The sequence below is a fragment of the Quercus suber genome, unplaced genomic scaffold (genome assembly GCF_002906115.3).
Source record: "Quercus suber isolate HL8 unplaced genomic scaffold, Cork oak 2.0 scaffold_180, whole genome shotgun sequence".
Classification (NCBI taxonomy): Eukaryota; Viridiplantae; Streptophyta; class Magnoliopsida; order Fagales; family Fagaceae; genus Quercus; species Quercus suber.
In genome coordinates, this window is record NW_027069639.1 from 716,108 (window position 1) to 732,304 (window position 16,197).

General features: G+C 31.8%; 1 protein-coding gene and 1 non-coding gene across 2 annotated transcripts; both read left to right on the forward strand.

Annotated features, from left to right (window-relative positions):
- The first annotated feature begins 2,753 nt into the window (after positions 1-2,753).
- TRNAA-AGC (transfer RNA alanine (anticodon AGC)) lies at positions 2,754-2,826 on the forward strand. Its single transcript has one exon. It is a non-coding gene; the product is annotated as a tRNA-Ala (tRNA).
- Positions 2,827-9,014: 6,188 nt separating this feature from the next.
- Positions 9,015-15,299, forward strand: LOC112005536 (acyl-coenzyme A oxidase 4, peroxisomal). The gene is made up of 13 exons (XM_024037804.2): positions 9,015-9,162; positions 9,293-9,397; positions 10,427-10,533; positions 10,716-10,793; positions 10,874-10,997; positions 11,139-11,212; positions 11,320-11,379; positions 11,494-11,603; positions 12,827-12,986; positions 13,994-14,070; positions 14,160-14,331; positions 14,412-14,504; positions 14,966-15,299. The coding sequence occupies exons 1-13, from the start codon at positions 9,135-9,137 to the stop codon at positions 15,095-15,097; spliced, it is 1,320 nt and encodes a 439-aa protein (XP_023893572.1). The 5' UTR covers positions 9,015-9,134; the 3' UTR covers positions 15,098-15,299.
- The last annotated feature ends 898 nt before the right edge of the window (positions 15,300-16,197 follow it).

Below are 16,197 nucleotides of genomic sequence, written 5' to 3' on the forward strand. Positions count from 1 at the left end.
TGGTAAAATAATAAAATAAGATTTGGTGTGTCAAAATGACATTTTTTATAGAACATCTGTTATGGATGCTCTAAGAGCAACCACTGATGTGGTTGCAAAAATTTACAAAATACAAAAAGTACTTAATTTTGCACATTTTAACCCAAAAAACACTTACATCAGTACTTATAAAAATGTGAAAATATGCAAAACTGCTATGCAAATGAATAGTAATTGTGCATATATGCACGATTACTGTTCATGTGCAAATAATTTTTTTTAATTCTTTTTTCTATCTCTCCCCGTTAGGTTGCTCTCTCATTTGTCTTCTTCTCACAACAAAGAAAAGAAAAAGGTGGGCGGGGCACGTGAGTAATGATTTGTTTGATATAATAAAAAATTAAAGAAATATTATTATTTAAATAAAATAGACAATAAAATAGATAAACTAATATGGGTGTTTTGTAAAAATAGGTGTATAAAATAGAAATAAGAATATTTTTTTTTCTAGCAAAATAGACAAAAAAATTTCACGGACTAATGCGGTTGCTTTAAAAATACTCAAATCAGACTTGAGTTAGATCATGTCATATCATTAGCTTGGCTTGTTCAATGCTAATAACTTTTTATTCTGTTTTTTTATTAAATAAAATTTTATTGGAAAGCAAAAAGCCTTAAATAGGAATTAGAAAAATCTCTCCTCTCAAGCCAAGCTGACATCACGACGACGTGCCACATCCAAATCTTGACAACAAAAATAAGATATTACCCAAATGAGGGTGTAAAAGATATTACCAAAAGGTCCAAACTCATAGTAAAACTATACATGGATTGTTCAAAAATGTAAAATGAGATGGTAAAATAAATAAAATAAGTTTTGAGAATATATAATAGACATTTTTTTGCATCCCGGATACTAAATACTCTAAGTTTTTGAGTTAGATAGTTGCTAATTAGGCTAAACTGATTTTATATATATATATATATATATATATGCAAGATATAAATTATACTTTAGTCTAAATTAAGTGTATATGTGTGTGAAACTCTTTCTTGGAGACTTGAATCTCGCCCTTACCCTCCACATTTCACAAGCACTTATATGTGTAAAGTGACCATCACAACAATAGTGTGCAGTAATGAGCTAAATTAATTAAAAGAGAAAAAGTGTCTAAAATTTTAGAAGAAAGAGGTCAACTACAAAAATGAAAAATATAATAAATAACCTAGGGCCTTTCTCGGGTCTGTCCTGTCCGAAGTACTACTAGTGCTAGATAAGGTTAGCTTTACAAATACGCAAAAACCCCATCACCAATGTTGGGCAATGCCTTGATTTGAACCTATTCATATCTCCTTTCTTTAATACTAGCCTCTAAGGGCGCGTGCTCAGAGGCTCTTCTATTTTCTTGAGTAAAAGTTAATAATTTGCATAAATTATAATTTGGGATTAATATATTTTTCAATTACAAAAAAGACCTAAGGGTGTAATAAGTGTTAAGCGTTTGTGGTGAAATAATTTTATATAATGTGAGTAGTTTTTTAAAAAAGAAAAAAAATTATGGAAGTTTTTTTTTTTTTATTGAAACTATTGGTAATTTTTTTTTTTTATAGGAATCATGGGCGGGTAGCCAGCCTTTCTCATTTTTGGTTAGAAACATGTGGTAGTGGGGCTGGGAAGTGGGAAGTGGGAAGTGTGAGGGTAGTGGGAAAATTTTAGTTGATTTACCATTTTAATCTTATTTCGCTTTTTTAAGGAATTAGAATAGATTAATTAAATTAGAGGTATTTTTAACAGGAAAAAAAAACAATAACTAATTTTTTGAATACTCTTAATATTTACAGATTAGCCTCTGAGCACGTTCTCAGGCACATGCTTAGAGGCTCTTCTATTATTGGAGTAAGAGTTAATTTAGAGTATTCTTTATAATTTAAAATTATTACATTTTCCAATCACAAAAAAAAATTCTAAGGGTGTGATGAGTATTATGCCTTTGCAGGTGAAATAATTTTTCATCACAACTCTAGATTTTTTTTGTGATTAGAAAATAAATAATTTTTCATCATACTCCTAAGTTTTTTTGGTTTAATGTCCTCAAAAGCTCTTCTATTTTTTTTTAAATGAAAAAACTTTTCGAGGTTGATGTATTTTTCAATCACAAAAATCCCTAGGAGTGTGATGATATGTAGCACATAATATATACACATTTGGAAATACATAAATCTAACCACATCTCTAAATATTTTATGATTGAAAAATGAATCAATCCTAAATTATGATAAACTACAAAAACAACACGGATTGTTTGAAAATGGAAAGTGAATTTCGAAAAGCAAAAGCGGCAAAGAGTGAGAAACAGTGCACAGTTCACAGTGCACAGTGAGTTTGCTGGAATTTCATTACCTGATGGTGTTGCACAGCTTTCTGAATCAATTGCTTCGCGGCTAACATGACGATTCAGTTTGAAAGAATTTGAAATCTTTTGGTTTCGTTGGAGACTTTTTTGTTTCTTCGGTCTTTTTTTACTTATTGAATTTTTATTTTATTTTTAGTGATTATATCGATGCAAAGTTTTTTGGAGCTTTATAGTTTATACACACTATTTTTGATTGATTGAGCCGTTGTTTTTAATTTGTGATGTGTTTACGTGATTCTTGCTTTTGTCCTTTTCGGGTGCTCGTTGATTTCTAGCTTTCTGTGTTGTACAAGTGCAACTTTTGAAACCTTGGAATGAAGTAACCGTTTGATATAAAATTGTGCAGCCGAATAACACAAAGGGGATGTAGCTCAGATGGTAGAGCGCTCGCTTAGCATGCGAGAGGTATGGGGATCGATACCCCACTTCTCCATTTAAAAACGACTAGTTATATTTTTTTCTTTTTCATTTGGTTTTTTACTATCTCTATTTTATAAATACCATTTATCTTTTTCTTTTTCATTTGCTTTTTAACTACTCTTTTTTTTATCCTTGATTAGCCTTTGGGTACCTTTCTTTCTTGGGCAATGGTGCGTGAATTCTACCTGTGTATCCATCCATTAGTCATGAGCTCATTGGCTTTAGTGCACTGCAAGTACCACATATCATCAAAATCGGAGGAGTAAACTGCCACAATTTTATCACAACTTTGTTAGCAACTGGATGTACTAAAACTATAGACCCATTATTTTATTTTCATTACTCATGATTGCCACGTAGTAAAGTTATGGAAAAATTTGTTATACTAAGAGCAACCGCATTAGTGGTTGCAAAAATTTGCAAAATACAAAAAATGCTTAATTTTACACATTTTAACCTAAAAAATACCTACATCAATACTTATAAAAATGTGCAAATATACAAAACTTCTATGCAGTAGCGGCTCTAGGAATTTTGTTTAAGGGGGTCATTAAGAAATTTAAACTAAAATTTTTTTAATAAAAAGATAACTTGAATATATCAACTTATTGACCAAAAACAAAAATGAAGTTTTATAATTTCCTTTTACAAGTTTTCAAATTTTGATTAGTGATTAGTTTCTGATTGAAAGTTTTAAGAAATCATTGTAAGAAACCAAAAAAAAAAAAAAAAAAAGATAGTTCATTATGAGTATTTAATGCCAATGTGGGTAGCTATGACAATTTTATTTTGTTAAGTTTGTCTAACATTTTTATTTTTATGCAGTTGTTATTATCTATTAATTTATCATTGTTTTTATAAAAATATTTTAAACTAAATAAATAAACTTAACTCATTAGTTTTGTATTAATTATTGACGCACACAACCACACTCATTCATACATAAAATAATACATTATGTGTTTATTTAACCAATTAAATGCTTGAACAATCACTAACTTTATAATTTTTCTGACTTTATAATAAAAGGCTATTATAACATGATAACAATACACACACATCTAATAAACCCTCTCTATTTCCTAATTATTAAATTATATAAAGTTATATTATATTTATACTGTATACACAAATATCCACTCATATCATTATTCACGCAAATAACATTAAAACAAAAAATAATGCACACAATTAATATTAGACACACTCACACACATATAATATAAATTTATAATAAAGAGTGACACTTATAATTCACAAACACTTACTTGTACTCTTAAAATTGAAAATACTTATAGTAAAAGTGTGTAAAATTTAACTTATTCTGTTTTTTTATTAAATAAAATTTTATTGGAAAGCAAAAAGCCTTAAATAGGAATTAGAAAAATCTCTCCTCTCGAACCAAGCTGACATCACGACGACGTGCCACATCCAAATCTTGACAACAAAAATTTGGATGTAAAAGGTATTACCCCAATGAGGGTGTTAGACATATTACCAAAAGGTCCAAACTCATAGTAAAACTAGACATAGATTGTTCGGAAATGTAAAATGGGATGGTAAAATAATAAAATAAGTTTTGAGAATATATAATAGACACTTTTTTGCATCCCTGGATTATAAATACTCCTAAGTTTTTGAGTTAGATAATTACTAATTAGGATAAACTGATTTTTTTTATATACAAGATATAAATTTTACTATAATCTAAACTAAATGTATATGTGTGTAAAACTCTTTTTTGGAGACTTGAATCCCAGCCCTTACCTCCTATATTCCACAAGCACTTATATTTGTAAAGTGACCATCACAACAAGGTTGTGCAGTAATGAACTAAATTAATTAAAAGAGAAAAAGAGTCTAAGATTTTAGATGAAATAGGTCAACTATAAAAATAAAAAATATAACAAATAACCTAGGGCCCTTCTCGAGTCCATCCTGTCTGAAGTACTACTAGTGCTAGATAAGGTTAGCTTTACAAATACGCAAAAACCCCATCACCACTACTGGGTAATGCCTTGATTTGAAGCTATTTTTATCTCATTTCTTTAATACTAGCCTCTAAGAGTGCGTACTCATAGGGCATTCTATTTTTTTGGGTAAAAGTTAATAATTTGCATAAATTATAATTCGGGATTAACATGGGCGACTCTACTCTTTGTTCTAGGGGTTCAAATGAACCCCCTGACTTCAAAATATATATATATATATATTTAACATTTTTTTAAGTTTAATACATTAATTTTTTTTCTTAAAAATATTTTTGCACACCTTAACTTAAATTTTATGCACTCTTATTACAAGTATTTTTTACTCTAAAATAAGAGTAAGTGTTTGTGAATTGTAAGTGTCATTTTTTATTATAAATTTTTATTATATGTGTATGAGTGTGTCTAATATTAATTATTTGCATTACTTTTTATTTTTTATTTTTTATAATGTCATTTGTGTGAATAATAATGTGTACGTGGATGTTTGTATGTACAATATAAATATAATATAACTTTACATAATTTAATAATTAGGAAATAGAGAGGATCTGTTACATGAGTGTGTATAGTTATTATGTTATAATAACTTTTTGTCATAAGTTAGAAAAATTCAAGAAACAAATTGTAAAGTTAGTGATTATTCAAGCATTTAATTGATTAAGTAAACACGTAGTGAATTATTTTATATATGAATGAGTGTGGTTGTGTGTGTCAATAATTAATATAGAGCTAATGAGTTGAGTTTAGTCATTTAATTTAAAATATTTTTATAAAAACAATGACAAATATGTAATATTAATTGCATAAAAATAAAAATTTAGATAAACTTAACAAAATAAAATGGTCATAGTTACCAATATTAGCAATAAATACTCGTAATGAATTATCGTGTAACAATTCAAAATTTGAAAACTTGTAGAAGGAAATTGTAAAAATTAATTGTGGGGCCAAAGAATTTGACAACCACAGCCCATTTTACACCAAGCCCAAGGCTCGCGTCGAGGAGGAAGAAATGTCCAAGGATGAAAGAAGCAAGTCCAAGGTGCCATAAAACATCACCGAGGACGATCCTGTCCTCGGCGAACCAAGATCATAGAAGGAAGAGCGGCATGCCATCAGAGGCAGCCTCCAGGGGCATCCCAAGGAAAAGGATAAGTACAATGGGTCAGCTATGGAAGCATAGTGGAGGAGCAATTCAAGGAGAAACTATCACATCCGCATTAAATGCACACAACTAACATCATAGCCGCATTAATGAGGAAATGACCTCTGAACAATGCTACTTCGGTTACCGCAACTCACAGAACGCTAGAGATGGTGTTTAATGGGACAGACACTCAGGTATAGGCTTGGATGATCAACAAGTGGAAGGCCAATATCGTTTAAAGATGACTATATAATAGAAGAAACCCATCATAGAGAGGGGGCTGAGAAAAAGGGAGAGAGAAAGCACTATAGTAATCTCAAGAACTCCTGTAACCATTGTCATCTAATATATACAAGAGCAGAGCTCCTCGGATTATGCCGAGGATAAACTTTCTTTGATAAATTTAGTTCATTTCTGTTTGATTGTCATGAAAACCCATTTTAACTGTTATCCATGCACTAAAACCTAACTCTTTGACCCACTCTCAACAAATTTATTGTATTGGGCTTACTGGGCCGAGATCCCATACATTTTGGGCTTGGTCTGAAAATCGTGACTCTACAATACACATTTGGAAATACATAAATCTAATAACATCTCTAGATATTTTCATGATTGAAAAATGAATCAATCCTAAATTATGATAAATGAAAAGTAGTCCCTTAGAAAAAAGTAAAAATAAAAAAGAAGAGTCTCCAAGAACGTGCAAAAATGCTAGTTTCTTCTAATGTGACTGTCAATTGTTTATATCATTAGAAAATTAGTTTTAGAAACATTACCCAATTTGAATGCTTCTCGAACTAATGCTTCTATCCAATAACATAAATGAGCTACAATGTACATAATAGCCTTTTTGCGCATGTTTAAAGATTTTTCTATTTTTTAAATGTCAATACTTTCTTTATCTTAATTTTATTCCATTAATATACAAATTGTAATTATAATAATAAGATACAAAAGAACAAACTTTTGTCAATGGATTCATCTCCTCCTACCTTTACTTGATTTATAAAGAAAAAAATTACAAAAAATTAGTGTATAATTAATTCCAACATCTTAAAAGAATTATGTAAACATCTTGAATCGACTATTGAAATATTCATTATTTTTTGACCACTTTAAAGCCAACAAAGCATTTACTATTCATATGAGTGTCATGATTAAAAAACTTAAACTATAATATTCTTAAATTTTTTCTATTCTTGAAAGAGAGAATAAAAATCATTACGGAGAACTTTGCAATTTTTATAGAATCTAAATTCAAATGAGAAAATAATGGAGAAAAAAGAAAAGGCCTTGAAAGGTAAATGATTTTTATATCCTGCAAAACTATGATATTTTTAAAAGTTTTGAATGCATGCGTGTAGAGACTTTTTTATTTTTGTAAAATTTGTCATTAATGATTTCAACATCAATAAGTGTTTTTTTATTTTTTATTTTGTGTGTGTGTGGGAGATCGGAGCATGCCTTTTAGAATACCACTCGTATTATACATGAATTTGAAATCCACTTTGATTTGTAAGATCTTAGACATATTCCCATTCACGGTTTTTTGAAGCCATAATTTGCTAATGAAATTTGATAAGAAATTCTAAAATTTAAAAAGTAAAGGGGGAAAAAAAAAAGAGGGAAAATTACAACTTATCCTCTTGTAGTTTAATTGATTTTTTTTTTTTAGGGGAGTTTAATTGAAATTTAAGTTGCCTACCTGTGGTTTGAAATTTGACGCTTTACCTACTTGAGGTTAGCTCAATTAGATTTCTGTAACCCACTTTTGTTAAAAACAGGGTTGAATATATAATTTTACTTCACTTTTATATCTCTCTTCTTCAAAAACACAAAAATCATAAAAATACAAAATCAAATAAGATAAAAAAAAAAAAAAAATCTAGCGAAACACTTGCATCATGAGATTTCAAACCATAGGTAGGTCACTTAATTTTTGATGAAACCTCACATGAGTAAAGTGTTAAATTTTAAACAACAAGTAGGTAACTTAAATTTCAACCAAACCACAGATAGATAAGTTGTAATTTGCAAAAAAAAAAAAAAAAAAATTTCAAAGAATAAGTTAGATATGGTCATGAACATCAATTCTCAAAATGTTGATCCTCACTTAATTGAGTGTAAAGATATTGCTCCAATACCAAAAGGCCTTGTCTATGCAAATCTTCTACAAAATACAGAAACCAACTAACAAAATTAACATGCTATAATTTGCTGATAGAATTATATAAGAAATTCTAAAATGTAAAAAGAAAAAGAAAAAATTAAATTAAAATATTTGGGCATAATAAAGTTCTAGGCATGCAGAAGAAAGGTTATCATGGTCTAGGAATATTTTGGCAAACAGAACCTAGTAAGCAAAAAACTAAAAATTTAAAAAGAACGTGAAAGAGAGATAGAAATGCTTAGCATATAGTTAAAATACTAATAAGATCTTTGTCAATAAATTCCCACCTACACAGAATCAAATTTAAATAAATAAATAAATTACAATCCATAAAAACCAAAATTGGGGATCACAACACAAAAACTCAAATGGCAGTAACAAAATATAGAGAGATATTAGAGTACCTACCTTTTAAATTCTATTTTGAGTGGTGGCACTTTTTTTTTTAATTTTTTTTTTGGCACTTTGTCCCTGCCTTTTTTTCTAATTTTTTTGCTTTGATCATAGTATTCTCTAGCTCTTAACGTAGCAAGATTGGAGTTTTTTTTTTTTTTTTTTTTAACAGTATAAAAACAATAAATAATTTTCTGTATCCTCTTTAGAGTTTAAATAATGAGAGATGCTATGTTTACAATAATTTTTCAACAAATTACAAATAATTAGTTATTATTAGTTCAAATTTGAAACTAACACTAAGATTACTTTTTTACTCCAATAATAACAACCAGTAATAACTTGCCACATATAATTTGTTGTAAAAATATTATGGACAAAAATAATACTACCATTTTTTTTAAGAAGCAATAAATACCACCATTTTAGCATTAAAATATTAACCAATCCCAAACTTGCGTGCCATCTTTATCCTATTACCCACAAAACAATTCAACGCCATCACTATAACCCTTAAAATAATATTGCTACTAAATTTGTACATTTCTTCCACCTCTGCTGCGAGTTCCATTTTTCTTTTGGGATTCAGAAACCTAATCTTATCGCAGCTCTCCACCATGACAGTTTTCTCTTCCACAAAGCAAGGTTTGTTCACAATTTGAAGCTTTGGTTGAACTCATTAATGATCAATTTTTTATGTAACTGCATCTTAATTGGCTTTTTTTCGATTTGATCAATTTATTCTGATGAATGGTTTAATTTCAATGATTTGCAGATGATCGTGACGAACATCCAAGGACCTCTTATTTTAATTCACCACCGTTGGATATCTCTGTTGCGTTCCCACAAGCAACTCCAGCTTCCATTTTCCCACCTTGTAGTAAGAATTGATAAATTTAAATTTTAGCTTTTGTGATTTTATTATTGTTAAAGGCATGACTACTTTTCGCTGTCACTTTCACGGGATCCCACTGCTGACAACTTTTTTATTATGTACTAATCATAACAAGTCGCGTTAAAAGTTGTGAAAAATTATGTGTCTGTGGACTTACTGCTTGTGATTTCTGTCATTGGTGAGGACAATTCATGCATTTAGAACTTTGTGCAATAGGGAAACAAATTTTTATATGTATGTATGTTTTAGTGAAGATGGGATTTGCATTTTGTGTTGTAGCTCGGTTAAGTGATTATATGAGGAGTCTGATAAGGTGCATTTTGAACCAAGTGGAGAGAAAATGGAAGATGGATTTGATATTTTCGCCTGTTTGGTAGAGTAGAAAAGTGGGATGGAAAGAAAAAAGTGAGGGGTTATTAATTTATATACCGGATCGCTATTTTTAATCTTTTGAAATGGGAAGAAAATGGGAGAGAAATGTCTTATATGGGTAATTTGAGATTCTTATCTTTATAGTTTAATTAAAAACAATTCAATACAAGGATATAATTTGAATTTAAGACAGGATGCTTTGTTTTTGCTTCACTTTTCTATCCCTTTTACCAATCAAAGTTAAGTGTCTTTTGCTAGTTTATCGTTCTACATGTGCCACAGGCTTCACCAACAATCTCTTGGTCTTGTCTGTTCTAATGTAGATTGTTGCGATTTCTCTTCCTTTTTTCAAATAAGAGATTGTTCAGGAATTTATATCTCAACTATTTCTATTCACATTTCGTAGTTGTCAAAGTCATCATCTTATATTTTGCCTTCTCTTTCATTGTTCTGTTTATCATTTCCCCAATTATAAGATTTGGTGCATATGATAGTTTATTTCCTATAACTGGTAACATATGTTTTGTACTTTGAGTATTTCCCCTGTAGTTGCCTTGGCGTGTTGCACTTTATGAGAGTAACCAAAATTTTCTTTGGTGGGTCACTTTCTTATCTCTGTCTCATGGTATATAAAATTTACAGCGTCAGACTATTATCAACTTGATGATCTATTGAGTCCTGAGGAGCAGACTGTGAGGAAGAACGTAAGAGAGTGCATGGAAAAAGAAATAGCCCCAATAATGACAGAGGTATATTTTTATCACATTACTCTTATCATTATTTTTATTTTCCGAAGATGGAAACTATAGTTTGTGAATACAATGGTAAAATTATGGAATGGTATTTAGGCATTGGAAAAGTGATGCTTTGTCTTTGAAGATGATAGATGTTCAAATGCAAATAAATAGTTATACATTTTTTTTCTTTCCAGTATTGGGAGAAGGCGAAGTTTCCCTTTCATGTTATTCCAAAACTTGGTGCCTTGCGTATTACTGGTGGCACAATCAAGGTATATGCATTTTTTTTTTCCTTTCCCTTTTGAGCTGTTAGATGTGGTGAATGGGATGTTTAGCTAGTTCTGATTCTCAGGGTTATGGGTGTCCTGGTCACTCCATTACTGGAAGCGCTGTTGCTACAGCAGAAGTTGCTAGAGTTGATGCAAGCTGCTCTACTTTCATACTGGTGCATTCATCTCTGGCAATGCTGACAATTGGTGAGATCTGCATATTACCTTTCAATTGTCTTGACCTGATAAAAGTAGTGGAAGTGTTTTATTTATTTTAATTTTTTAATTAAGAAAAACAAGATGCTGTTAATAAATCTTAATATTACTTGTCTGGACTGCCAATTATAGCATTGTGTGGATCGGAGGCTCAGAAGCAAAAATATCTACCTTCTTTGGCAGAGTTAAAAACTGTAGCGTGTTGGGTAAGAAGCCCTTGGCATTGTATTACCATATGGGATTCCAAAAACATGTTTAATATGAGTTTCTGTCAAACTTTAGTCACTGAAATATGTTGTTTCCACATCTTAAGGCTTTGACCGAGCCTGAATATGGAAGTGATGCTAGTGCATTGAAAACGATAGCAACAAAGGTTCTTGCACTCAACTTCTTTTCTATTTATTTGTCTACCACAAATAACACCAGTTTTCATACATACATTCATATCTGGAACTTTATGTTTTTGCTGTTGTATTGGGATGATCAGGTGGAAGGAGGTTGGATACTTGAGGGCCAAAAGCGCTGGATTGGAAACAGTACCTTTGCAGATTTGTTGGTTATTTTTGCGAGGAACACCACAACAAATCAGATAAATGGGTAGGTGATCTGCTCTATGATATGCAGGATGCTTTACCCGAGCATTGACATGCTGGAAATTTATGGGCTGGAAACCTATTCAAACATATGTGTGGGTCATTAAAAGAGCCTAATTGGTCTCTATGTTGTATAGTGATCCTTTCCTCTTTCTTTTGTTCTAATTACAAACATATCTTTTTTTTTCCCTGTGAAACTTGTCATGTGTTGTATGGTGCTACTTTCCTCTTTACATTGTTCTCTATTGTTCGTAGAGACAAAAACACTTATGTACAAATTTATATGCTTGTTCCTTGTAGTTTGTTGGTAACCATGCACTTATGCCCTGGCCCTCTATTGAGGTTTTGGATGGCTGTCATGTTGGACACGGTATATCCATGCCTGTGGATTTTCTGTTATTTATCATCCTTCTTTTCTACCCATGTCGGACCTATTATAACATCCATTCTTCTTTTTGAAAATTCTCCCTTGATAACTAGATGAACATCAAATTAACATTCACAAAGCAGTTTATGTGATATCTAAACATAATTTGCACCAAGTGATGCCTCAATATATACTCATTAGAGCGTAAGGATCAATCCTTTCATCTGAGAAAAGCAGAGACCAACAACCCACAAAAGTTAGTATTGGAGACCCTATATGAAAGTAAAAATTAGATTAAAGTACACTTTTGTTTTCATTTTGGCCCTTGACATTTCAAAATTTTCATTTTAGCTCTTCATGTTTGATTCCCTTTTCATACTGCCATGCTGTCTATTTCTGTTAGTAATATGACTGTCCATAATATGTTTTTCTGTACAACAATATAATTCTTACATTCCACAGGATTTTAGACTTTAGAGTTAGTATTTCATGAAATAGTTAGATATGAAGGGAACTTAATGAGTTAATGGTTAGATTAGTAACGAAAATGGACTGCATACTCAATATGTAAACCAAATCAAACATGAAGGGCCAAAATTAATATTTTGAAACGTAAATGGCCAAAATGAAAACAACCCCAAACTTTAAGGGTGAAAGCAAACCTTGAAACCTTCATCAATTGCCTGTCATTGCTCAATTAGATGATCTTTTGTAGGATTCCCTGCATTGCTGGTGGATTGTCATCCTAAACTTGTACATTTAAGTGGTACAATTTTACTGGCTTTTGTTTGAGAAGGCAGATAGTTGGTTTTCTATATTGGCATCCTCTTCATGTGTGATATTTCTGCTTTCTGTTTCAGATTTATAGTAAAGAAGGATGCGCCTGGATTAACAGTTACAAAAATAGAAAATAAAATTGGCCTACGGATTGTTCAAAATGGAGATATTCTCTTAAAGAAAGTTTTTATTCCTGATGAGGACAGGATACCTGGCGTTGATTCTTTTCAGGATACAAACAAGGTATGGGTGTGATGAGTTGTCTTAAATGTTGCTTGTCCTTCATCATTTGTATACTTCCTGCTGTGTATGGTTTTCTTTTTGGCTATCATCTATAAGTGGGCAGAATGGCATCTTCGGTTGTGATAATACATCATTTATTGTGCGAATAAAACCAAATGACTATCATATATCATGTATCATCTACTTTGGTCAGATTTTATCTTTTTTACATGTCAGTATTGGAAACATGGTAATATTATAATTATAAAAAAAGAAAAAAAAATGGTAATATAATAGAGGTAGTACCCAATACGCAAAGCTCCCACATTTGCCTGGTTTGGGAGAGGTGATTGGTAGGTAGCCTTACCCCTAATATCATATCAACACAAAATGCTTGCTATTAATATCCTTTTATTGTGTGAACAACTTTCTTAGTCCTTGTGCAGAGTAATCTAATGAAAAAATCAATACCTTATTCCTTTGAAAACAGCACATAGTATGTGCTATATACAGAACTTCAACTTTAGTCTTGTAGGTTCTGCAATAGTTTGGTTTTTTTCTTTCCAAGAGAAATTTGAACACCTTGGGTTTCAAGCCATTAGACTTGAGTGCACCAAAACAGAATGCTAGCCACCATTGTGCAAACATGCCACTTTTATGTGTTCTTCTGACCTCATTGCATTACTAATGTGTTCATTGCTCACCATCTGGAATGTTGGGGCATCAACTTCAACCAAATCAATCAGTAGTAGTTCATTCAACCACACACACATGAAATTGCAGAGTCCCAGCAAGAGAGAGCGATCAAAATGTGTTTGTTGTCTCCATAAATCATCTATTCCTTCAAATATATGATGCTGCCAATGGTAGTATTTTGTAGTAATACCTGCAGTGCTTTTGTACATGAATTTTCTGCATATACTTTGCTGGTTTTCAATTTCTTTTTCCGTGTAGTTCCATGATTTATAGTATTCATGTGTGTTCCTGTTTTTTCATGTTGCTTATTTGCAATTGCTGCCTCAAAACAGATTCTTGCAGTTTCACGTGTTATGGTTGCCTGGCAACCAATTGGCATATCAATGGGCATCTATGATATGTGTCACAGGTACCAGAGTAAATTCTGTTCTTCTGCACTGTGCTATTTCATTTTAAGCTTTTGGAAGTGACGTGATTATATTTCCAATTGATTTAAAGATATCTGAAGGAGAGGAAACAGTTTGGAGCACCACTAGCAGCTTTCCAAATCAATCAACTGAAACTTGTTCAGATGCTCGGTAATGTTCAAGCAATGATTCTTGTTGGTTGGCGACTTTGCAAGTTGTATGAGAATGGTAAAATGACTCCAGGTCAAGCAAGCTTGGGAAAGGTACCTTTAGAAATCTTTAAATTTGTGATAGGTGCTGTAAGTTCCTTGTGCTGACATTTTTTTCCCCCATAATTCTTCAGTCATGGATCACCTTGAAGGCAAGAGAAACTGCTGCAATTGGGCGGGAGTTACTTGGTGGTAATGGAATATTGGCTGATTTTCTAGTTGCAAAGGTATTAATGCTGTAATTTTATTAGAAAAAGTTTAAATTAACAATTGCGAAGGATTGGATTGTGAAGGGTCTAAATTAGAATGTAATTTTATGAGACATAATCCAAGTGAGAGATCACTTGAAGCACAATTATTAATTGAACTTGCTAGCTATCATTTGCCCAATCCAATAGATAGAACAATTGCTTATTTACATGGCTAGATAGATAAAAAAGTCTAGGGACACACTTTGCCACAACTTACACATGTCAAGTGGTGATTGGATTACTTTTCACCTCATGTGCAAGGGATGTAATTCAATCACAAGCTGACATATGTGCAAGTTGTGACAAAAGTTGTGGCAAAGTTTGCAGTCATAGAAGAATTGGGACTGTTTCTTTTGAGAAAATTGAGCTGCAATAACCCACCCCCATACAATTATTTACCTATTTTTCCTTTCTCAATTTTGGGAGTTTCATTTCAGGCATTCTGCGATTTGGAGCCGATCTACACGTATGAAGGCACCTATGACATCAACAGCTTGGTAACAGGTAGGGAACTCACTGGCATTGCTAGCTTCAAGCCAGCTGTATCGAGCCGAAGAAGCCGTCTCTAGAAATGTATACTTTCTTCCTCAACCCTCTGGTTGGAAACTTATTATCCCTTCTCTTATTGTGTTAGCTGTGCTGCTTGAGGCAATGTTTCCAATGAGAAAAAGTCTTGATGCCCATAATAATTGAATAACTTATACAAATGGTGTACAGAATATGTTGATGGAAATGAAATAAAATGCAAAATTTTCTTTTGGCTTTCTTAAATCTACTGGAGTAATGGTAGACATTACTAGACAACCAAAGTTACTATATCAGTCTCAATGACCCATACCTTGATTAAGGGCGCTCCCATAATCAAGGGTTCAATTTACCTCTTGAAGTTGCTCAGCTGAGTGGTCCCTTTTTTGAGGTCACCGTGTTATACTCAAAAAAGTACCAAGGAGACGCAACAAGTATATTCTAGATCCACTCAACCCTAAGGGATTGGTTTAGTGGCCTTTCGGCCTCGTGTGATCTATGAGGTTCTGGATTTATGTTTCCTAGCTAATGCTTTGAGAGTGGTCCAAGGGATTCTTTATTCCTCCTTGTAATTAATCAGTGGCCTTTCGGCCTCGTGTGATCTATGAGGTTCTGGATTTATGTTTCCTAGCTAATGCTTTGAGAGTGGTCCAAGGGATTCTTTATTCCTCCTTGTAATTAATCAGTGTAAGAATAATATATTGAGGCATTACTCAGGAACTCAAAAAGCTCTGGACACCTATGTTTAGAAAAAGAAATGTTCTAGATCCATGCTTGTGGACCCATAAAATAGATCATCACCTTCAGATAAGCATCGGCAATTCGATGAATCGTTGTGTGTACTAATTAATTTTTTGACAGCATCTTTAACTACAAGCATAATTTGGTAGAACAGAACTTGTCCTCTGATGTCTTAGGTTTAGCTGCTGCTGTTTCTTGGAAGTATAGGTACCTACTGTCACATTTTAGGATAAGCTTCGTTCCGTAGTTGTATTTAGATTCTAAATTAAATTCAGTCATGCGGTATTAAAATTTGGAAATTGTAATACAAAAAGAAATGCATTGACCAATAAACTAATAAGTTAATAAGTCATATGGTTGCAATGCATAACTAATAAGCCGCATTAGTTCTCATAAAAAGAAA

Coding starts and splice junctions, on each gene's coding strand:
- LOC112005536 (XM_024037804.2), top strand. CDS start 9,135: ATGACAGTTTTCTCTTCCACAAAGCAAG. Junction 11,604..12,826: donor ACAACAAATCAGATAAATGG/GTAGGTGATCTG, acceptor TTTCTGTTTCAG/ATTTATAGTAAAGAAGGATG. Junction 14,332..14,411: donor GTCAAGCAAGCTTGGGAAAG/GTACCTTTAGAA, acceptor ATAATTCTTCAG/TCATGGATCACCTTGAAGGC.